The 9,191-nt window shown below is 39.9% G+C and overlaps 1 protein-coding gene across 2 annotated transcripts; it reads left to right on the top strand.

The window, feature by feature from the left end:
- The first annotated feature begins 1,810 nt into the window (after positions 1–1,810).
- Positions 1,811–8,424, top strand: LSM3 (LSM3 homolog, U6 small nuclear RNA and mRNA degradation associated). Of its 2 annotated transcripts, none has more exons than XM_044451611.1 (4): positions 1,811–1,875; positions 3,512–3,622; positions 5,790–5,885; positions 8,050–8,424. In XM_044451611.1, exons 1-4 carry the CDS (start codon positions 1,855–1,857, stop codon positions 8,128–8,130), a joined length of 309 nt encoding a protein of 102 aa, XP_044307546.1. In that variant the 5' UTR covers positions 1,811–1,854; the 3' UTR covers positions 8,131–8,424. The 2 variants fall into 2 exon arrangements, with proteins under 2 accessions (XP_044307546.1, XP_044307547.1); XM_044451612.1 differs by lacking the exon at positions 1,811–1,875 and adding an exon at positions 2,212–2,232.
- Positions 8,425–9,191: the final 767 nt, after the last annotated feature.

Raw genomic sequence — 9,191 nt, forward strand, 5'->3', positions numbered from 1 at the left:
CAAAATGTGAATCCTATTAAGCAACTTGGATGGAGTCTCCAGGGTGCTTACCACCTCTTCCCTACAAGAAACATGGTTAAAATGTGTGGCTTTTTAGTGTAGAAATATGTCACAATATACAATGAAAATTTCCAGACAAGTAACTGGAAATACACAAAATACAGTGAAAATTTCCAGAGGGGTAACTGTATTAACCAGTTCTAAGAAAAACAACAGGGAGCTTTGAAGCACTTTAACAATGAACGACTTTACTCTGACACAAACTTTTGTAAATTACAGCCCACTTCATCTGATTAATTGAACTACAGCATTTAAAGAAGTGATTTTAGTCCACATAAGTTTATGCCAGAATAAATTTAAATCCTTAAGTTGCCAAGTTTTGTTGTCAAGTCTTTTTTGTTTTGTTTTTGCAAAATATAAAGTCTTATCATCAATTTAGTGGGTCTTATTAACACCCCCCAAATGTCTGTGCCACAAATTCCTTATTTTTACATAAGGGTACATAGCCAATAATCAATGGTTGGAAGGGGCCATGGAGGCTGCCAGGTCCAACCCCCTACCGTTCCAGGTTGCCATTTTTCACTAGGAGGAGGGCCTTTTCCATACCAGCACCACGTTTTAGAACATGCTTCCCAAGGAGATGTGTCTGGTTCCATCTTTGCTCTCTTTTCGGCACCAGATGAAAACTTTTTTATTTTCCAGATATTTTAATAGATAAATGCTGCTTAAATATTGTTTTTATTATCATTGTTGTGTCATGTATCAGTTTTATTATAGATGCTATGAGTTGTTGATTTCATTGCATTGGTTTTATTGTTTAATGTCTTATTTAAATATGATTATTTTATGGGTTATTGATATGTCTTTAAAATTTGTAAACCTCCCAGAGACCCTGTGGGCTATGGGACAGTACAGAAGCACAATATAAGTAAATTAATAAACAAACAAACACTCTTACATATCCTACTCTGAATTTAGCTACTTTAGGTAAATGGGTAAAAAAAAAATTTATTTTTTGTAAGCCATCTTGAGATCTGTCTTTGATATAGACAGGGTAAAAATGTTTCAAATAAATAATTAGGATAGGATTGTAGCATGATTTATGGGGGAAGCCTCCCAGCTGGCACTTAAGGCTGCCATCCTCGATACATTGTGTGGAGAGCAAAGTGCCCCAGAGCTCAGTGGACATTCCGAGCATGTACGCTTAAGATGGTATTGTGGGAGCGACTTACAACACGGAAGGTTATCACTACCACATCAGCCTCTCTATCGCCACTGAAATTATTTTCACCTAGAAAATAAACCTCCTTGTTTTGACAGCAATGTTTTTATTAGCTCAAATGCACACGATGTTTCAGGTTTCACATATGTAAACCACGCAAGTATGACTCTGCTCCTTAAAGAAAACAGCGTGCGCAGACTTGTATTTATTTGAGCGGCGGGAAGGGGAAAGACCTACAATTCCCAGCATGCCCTCGCCGGTATTGCTAGCCAGAAAGCTGCTGGGACCTGTAGGACTTTTTTCCCCTTTAAAACGCGGATCGCATCACGCCATCTAAAAAGACGTGAAAGAAAAGAAAATTCTGACAAGCAACATTTGCTACTAGCTTTTCATTAGTAGGTGGGGAAACACTCCCGCCCAATCATAGCCACGACGAAACTCTCTTCATTGCATTTAAGTATAATTCTCATCTGCAAACCGGGAGTGCGACCGAAAATGCTTTTGAGTTAACCCGGAATCTGAGAGCTAAGTGTGCATTTCTTTTTACAAGTCTACGTTGCCCTATGTGTGCGACGGACGCATGCGACTCGGCATAAAATCTCGCGAGAGAGAGAGGAAATCGGCTTTGAAAAATGGCGGACGAGGTGGACCAGGTGGGTTAGGGTGTTTGTAGGGATGGGCTCGTTAGGACTATTTCACGGGGTTGTGGAGAGGGTGGTGGGTGGCTTGCTTGCTTGCCCAGGTGGGGTGGTGGGGCTGCTGGTTTGCAGTGCTGTTTCCTTGTTTTGATGTCGCACAGAAGCAGGAGAGGCATCTTGGGGGGCGCCTGCATCTTCTCTAAGGGCGTACTTTTGGTGTGGCTCGGAGTGCATTTTCGGGGAGTTGTCATAACTCCTGGTGTGGCATGTTGAGGCCTGTCGTCTTCTGCCTTCCCCCGCCCCTTCTTCAACTGAGGTGCAGAAGCGAGGAGAGGCTTCTATTAATGCTGCTAATACGACTTAGAAATGAAAGTAGCGTAAAACTGCGGAGCACTTGGTGGCTTCTGGGTGGGTTTTTGATTTCTCGTAAGTGACCTGAAGTACTCATCTTCCTCCCTCCCCACTGTAATTATTGCCTAGTTAGTTTCTGTGCTGCACACAGTTGAAACCTAATGGGCACGTTGCTCCCTTTTCCAGAGTGGGTCTAGCCGTAAGGGCACATCTCCAATTTTCTTCTCTATATCGGACTTATTTGTTTGTTTTGAATTGGGAAAATATGATATGGCTAATTGTCTGATACTATGGTAGGTGTTCTTTATGAAATAGTTGCCGGAGCTATTAGTATGAAAGAAAATATTTTCACGGCAACATTAGTCTGTCCTTTATAAGCACTTGTCCTGTGTTTGGCATAGAAATGTATGCATAATCTTTAGTCAATGTAAGTCAATGTTGGAGTATCTTTGTTCTCAATAAATAAAACTCATCTGTTTCCACAGATGCGAGTTGTGAACAATAGTAATTACGCTCTTGTGTTCTGCATTTCTTTATTTGGCATGTATATTCCAAATGTGTTACAATACATCTTTGTGAAGAGTAACTATATGGGTTGAACTTGCCAGCTAAATGGCCTTTTGGAACTCTGATTCTGTGCTCAAATACATGAGTTCCATAATGGTGACACTGTTCATGGGGCAAATGTTATGGACTTTTATGAGATGGTATTGATTTGTGCTGTGAAGTTTGTGCTTCCCCTCTTCTGTTTAGTGAACAGATGTGACACCTGATAAAGCAAAAAATAAAACAAAAACTATCTCTAGAATAGAGGACTGAAAAACAAAAGATTTGAGGTGAAGCAAAGAAAGCCAATATTTATCAATGTGGCCTTTCCATGAGATGACCTGAAGTTCTCACTGGTAGGAGAATGGGCAGTATGGATTGTTTCTATATTATGTGATGCTTTATCCAGTAGTTTTTTTCAAAAGAGATTAGGCACTAAAAGGGGTTGTCTGAGCTAACTGAAGGCTACTGAAATCCCACATGCACCTTACATCTTACAGTTCTCTCCCTGAACTATTTAGGAGGGAGTTCATTTAGCACTTATCAAATCTTGAGAATTAGTTTACCATTTTGAGGGCTGTCAATGATTCTTGATTCTTCTGCCTATCACATACTAATGTTCAGGCATTTTATTAGTGTGGAGCAATAATAAACCCAATAGTGTCTGATGCTAATTTCAGCTGAGCTTTTCTCTTAATGTAAAATGTTCCTATTGTTTATCAATTGCACTTAGATGATATTTTTTTCCCAATAGCAACAAACCACTAATACTGTAGAAGAGCCCTTGGATCTCATCAGACTTAGTCTTGATGAACGAATTTATGTGAAAATGAGGAATGACCGAGAACTTCGAGGCAGATTACATGTAAGTAATAGTGGAAATGTGGGGTGCTGGTGAAAGGCAATCTGTGCGGGGTTCAGTCAAACACTTCTAGAACAAAGGTTAACCCTTCTAGCAAAGATAAATAGCAGGCTAGTTATCTTGGCTATCTAGTTACTTCCTTGCTTTGATAAATCTATTCTGAAGGAGTAACTCTGGTATAACCTTTGCAAGTTACAGGATTTAGATTCAATCTGAGGGAAGCTTGCTATGTGAGTGAGTCATTCCAGAGACAGATATGTACAATTGCAAATGGAGAAGCTTCCTTTAGTGAATTCCTCATGTTCCAAGAACATTCCATACACAGAAGTTATGCTTATCCCTTAACTATCTGCCTTGCAGAATGGTGACTTAGTGCCACTAAGTTTTTAGTACCATATTTTGCACAAATTATGACCATCTTTCTAAGCCATCTTTCTTCTGAAAGAGAGAACAAGGCAGGAAACAAAATCCATGTGAGCAGACTTAATTTGTAGGACTTGATTATGAAGGTGTTCTACTTCATAGAACAAAAAGCAGGGGAAACATGACTAGCTTGCCTATTCCATGAATAGACAAATACTTCATGATGTGTACTTGCATTCAATGGGCTCTTCTGCATAGGATTAGGCTTTGATTATACTGCAGATTTCTTTAATTAGCATGCAAATTGCTTGTCAAGTATTGTGCCAGCATGTCATGGCTGGTTCTGCTGCTAGTGATGGTTCCTGATAGAGCAAACTCAGTTTCAAAATAGGATTTTATTTGCAAAACACTGTATTGTCTGTCTGTCTTATAGAATCATAGAACAGTGGACTTGGAAAGGCCATCTGGTGCAAAACCCCTGTACAGTCAGGGCTCAGTTTAAGCTGTCCTTCTCACATGACTGTCCAGCTGCATCTTGAATGCCTCTAGTGTGGGAAAGCCCAAAGCCTATCTTGGTAATGGGTTCCATTGAAATATGCTGCTCCAATAGTCAGTTAGTTCTTATTCCTACTTGGGGCAAAGCTATAGCTTTCATGCTGCCAGGAAGTATTCCTGATGCTAAAGAGGTGGAGGCTTTATTGTGTATACTTTCCCTTTCATACAAGTCTGTTTTAGATTTGGCACCTGGACCCCACTTGGCTCAAGAATTCCATTAATGAGAGAGTACTAGCTAGGCACATTCCTGAAGGATAACTGCGGACTTGACTTCATCCAAAGAACAGCCATTTTGGTTGTACAGTCCTAACTCTTGGTTTAAAATTGTGTATATTTTGTGGGTATAACATTCAAATAATCTGAACCTAGCTTGCATTTACATAACAATCTTTAATAAAAAGCAAGCTGTTCACCTGTGCTATAGGTCAAAAACTCATTGCACTTAATAATGGGGTTTATTCAATACTCCTTGGGTTTGTCATCAATATTTGGTTCAAATGGCATTTTGAATCTCCCAGAGAGCTTTGACTATTTGGTAGTGTAGAAATTAGTAACAGCAATATTGTTAACTTTGCTTCATTTTCTTTTGGTACTGTCATTTTGTCAATATTTCTTAGGTTTAGTTCTCACTTATACAGTCTGGTTTTTTGTTCTTTAAGGAATATTACTTTTCATTTCTGTAGGACTCCCATATCTGTGTATATCAGTTCCAAGTCCCCCAGTAGATGGCTGAAACTAGATAATAGTGAACATTATCATATATGCTATATACAGTATACTTCTTTTTTCACAATTTCATTCATTTTTACCTCAACATATGGTTGAGGTAAAGCAAGAATTTTCACTTACAGGAAGCACTTTATGACTTTTCTTCCAGCTGAGGTCAGTTGCACTTAACTGCAAATGCAGTAACTGAGCCAGCAGATACGGGAGTCCTGCTGTAGATACATGTATTGGAGGTACCTATTTGGAGGGGACTGCAGTTTGAGCAGTACATTTGATAACAAATGTGCGAACAGTGTAGCGTCCTTCAGGTATAAGAATAAACTATAGTTCCGTTTGGGAGGATCTTGGACACAAGTTAGGCCAGTTGCATATTTGCCCAGACTGAAGGAATGCATAAAGAAGATACTTTTACAGTATTGTGCCTATAGCTGAAACTTCTGGATATGTGCATTTCATCAGTATTTTAGAGAATATATAAATACTGACATCAGCATCAAAAATAAACTAAACTATCTCAATTCTAAAGGCTTATGACCAGCATTTAAATATGATTTTGGGTGATGTTGAAGAGACTGTGACTACGATAGAGATTGACGAAGAAACATATGAAGAGATTTATAAAGTAAGACTCTAATTTTTAATGTCAAAAGCTTGAAATAATATTTTAGGAATGTAGTATTGTCTAAACTTAAGTTTCATCTTGTTCTTGACATACCAGCTTGACTTGAGTAATGGCAAGTACATTATAATTGGAATAAAAGCAGTTACGCAGTATTGAACATGGTGTGTCATATCCAGTTGTGCTCTTCTGTTGGTGGAAACAGCCTGAAGGTGCTTGGTCAAGTCTGGCCTCCCACCTCTATGCTTGACCTTTGCCCATCATGGCTTATTATTAGAACTAAGGAAAGGATTTACACCTGGGTGCAGGAGGCTGAAAGAACAAATGGTGCCAGCCTCTTAAAAGACTCCTGATAAAGCCCAGCTCGGACCCAGAAGATATTAACAACGATAAGCCTGTAGCCAACGTCCCCTTCCTGGACAAGGTGTGTGAACAGGTGGTGGCTGAGCAGCTCTAAGCACTCTCATGAAATGGACTAGCTGGATCCATTTCAGTCAGGCTTCAGGCCTGTCTTTGAAATGGAGACTGCTTTGGTCACCCCATAGGATGACCTTTGCCAGGGGAAAGGTAGGATTGATTCTCCTGGATCTATCTGTGGTTTTTTTTTAATACCATCAACCATGCCATTCTTCTGGAAAGGCTTGTTGAGTTGGGAATAGGAGGTACTGGTTCCATGCCAACTTGACTGATTCCAGAAGATGATGCTGGGAGCTTGTTGCTCTGCACCATTACAGGTCTGCCATGAGGTAACACAGTGCTCTGTTTCCCCCACCCCACCACCCCAAATACTATTCGACATCTGCATGAAATTGCTGAGGTAGGTTATTTGGAGACCTGGGCTCAGGTGTCATCAATATGCAGATGACACTCAGCTCTACCTTTTTTTTTTTACCAAACCCAGGTGAGCCAGTGGCTGTTCTGAATCAGTGCATGGGCATGGTAATGGACTGAAGGCCAATAAACTGATTCAGTCAAGAAAAGAGAGGTGCTCCTGGATTCAGAACTGTCACTTGAGTCACAAATGAACTTTGTGGCATGGAACACCTTCATCAGCTTAGGTTAGGCCAATATACCCACTGTGAGCCTACTGGGACAGAGAAAGCCTATTCCCAGTGATCCATGCTCTAGTAACCTCTTGTCTGGATTACTGTGAAATGCTCTATGTGGTGCTGCCTTTGAAAATGGCCCAGAGATTTCAGTTGATTCTAAATAGGGCAGCGAGGCTGTGAACGGGGACTGGCTCACGAGAACGTATCTTGCCAGTCCTCTTTCAGCTGCACTGGTTGAAGTCTGGGACCATTTCAGAGAGCTAGTGTTGACATTTAAATCCCTAGACCTCTTGGGACTGGCCTATCTGAAGGACTGTCTCATCCCATATGTACCTAACCTGGGCCCTAAGGTCATCTTCTGAGGGCTTTCTCAAGGAGTCCCCTCTAAAGGCAGTAGAGCAAGTAGGGCTATAGATGCAATTTATGAATTAAAATAAAGAGGGTGGTTACATGGAGAAGGGCCTTTTTGGCTGTAGTACCCTGACTATGGAACCAGCTTTCCAAAGAGGTGCTCCAGGTGCCTACTCTTTCTTTTCAGTGCCAAGTAAAAACCTTTTTATGCACCCGGTATTTTAACAGTTAACTTTTATTCTCAGCATTTATATTGTATTTTATCTTGTATTTCTGCTGTACCTTTGGACCAATTAAATTGCACTTGCTGTGGGCCCATTGTCACAGTTTTATTGTTTATTATGCTGTCTTGTTTCTTTTTATATGTTCTTTTCAACTTGTGAACCTCCCAGAGAGCCTTTTGGCTGTTGGGTGGCATAGAAATGAAATAACAGTTCAGCCAGTAGAAACCATTCTTGCAGCTTTCCTGCACATCCTCCATATCTGCTTTAGAGGGCTGTGAAATTGTTGAGCAGAGTTTTGGGCAGTGCAAAGGACTGAAGTCGGGAGGAAAGGGGGAGAACCGTCTATTTAGTTAGTGGACTTACGCCTCTCTGATGTTAACTCAGTGACTGCTTTACTATTCAGAATAGCTGTGTACAATTTACATGCATTACCAAAAAATGTTTTATCTTTTTAGATTTTTAATCTTAATAAAGTTAACCTTTGCAACTGTTTTATATCCTCCTTGGTCATAACCTGAAAGGTGCTGCTTTTTCTCTCCATAGTCCACCAAGAGGAATATTCCAATGCTGTTCGTCAGAGGAGACGGAGTTGTACTTGTTGCTCCTCCATTGAGGGTTGGCTGAACGCATGGAAAATGTATCCCCTGGAAAACATGAGGCCTCAAGATACTGGCTTCTGCTCTCCTGAATATTAAGACTCTGCACATAATTTTACAGGGGATTCTTCCACCTGACTATGTGTTGTTCTGAAGGCAAGAGCTCATTTGGCAAATAAAGGACATGAAAGAGTTTTCCTACACTAGTTTAAATGCTATTTTCTTCTGTACCAGTTCAGTGGATTTAACTTTATAGTTAACACTTATGTTAAAACGGCAATCCTTTTTTTAAAAAAAATAAACCTTTTGTTGGCTTACTTTCTATATGTGTACATTATATTGCATATGCAATGAAGTGCTAGTTCATCCTTACATATACATTATTATTTAACTGTTTATTTGCCACTGACAGTGTCAAGTACAAATCATCCAGGATTTGTACAACTCATGTGATTATGACTTCAATGGTCTTCAATATTAGTAGCTATTTAAGAGGTAAATGTTATGAGGCACTTCATTATAAGTCCACATAGATACTGAGGAGGGAAACTGAAAAGAGCAAAAGAAGCCACAACTGCCGCTTTTCTCTGGTGTTTCCATCACCTGGGTGAAAGTATGAGTGGCAAGGAGTTGGAAAAAAGCAAAAAGATAATCGAGTCCATCTATTTTGTAGTATAGCTTGGAATGGATTCACATTTTGTCTAAACTTGAAAAATAGAGGAGTATTTATGCGGGTTTAATATAATGACTTGATGTGGCAGTTCCTTATTACCACAATGCCCCCCTCCCCCCAGTGTTTGGTGTTGCAGTCCTCTACCTAAAACAAGTCCTTGACAATACTTTTTAAAAATTTCTATGGTTTAGCTCTCCAAACCTGTTGCTGTGACTTGATGCAATTTTTTCCCCTGCTCCAGATCATGTTGTGCCTTCTGTGAACACTAGATGGCACTGCCTTTAAGTTGTTTGCTGTTCTGAACTGTAACAAAATTTCTCTGATGCTTATCTGTGATATAACACAATGTGCTTATTTGGCCCAAGTATTTTCATCAAATCATTTGTTTTTAATGAAATACTGCCGTAACGTGCAGT

Source organism: Varanus komodoensis, unplaced genomic scaffold, assembly GCF_004798865.1.
Source record: "Varanus komodoensis strain SLA01 unplaced genomic scaffold, ASM479886v1 scaffold6_2, whole genome shotgun sequence".
Taxonomy (NCBI): Eukaryota; Metazoa; Chordata; class Lepidosauria; order Squamata; family Varanidae; genus Varanus; species Varanus komodoensis.

What these genes read in the sequence shown, in the direction of transcription:
- LSM3 (XM_044451611.1), top strand. Translation starts at nt 1,855, where the DNA reads ATGGCGGACGAGGTGGACCAG. An exon ending in AACTTCGAGGCAGATTACAT is followed by an intron (nt 3,623 to 5,789) that starts GTAAGTAATAGT and finishes TCAATTCTAAAG; the next exon opens with GCTTATGACCAGCATTTAAA. An exon ending in CATATGAAGAGATTTATAAA is followed by an intron (nt 5,886 to 8,049) that starts GTAAGACTCTAA and finishes TTCTCTCCATAG; the next exon opens with TCCACCAAGAGGAATATTCC.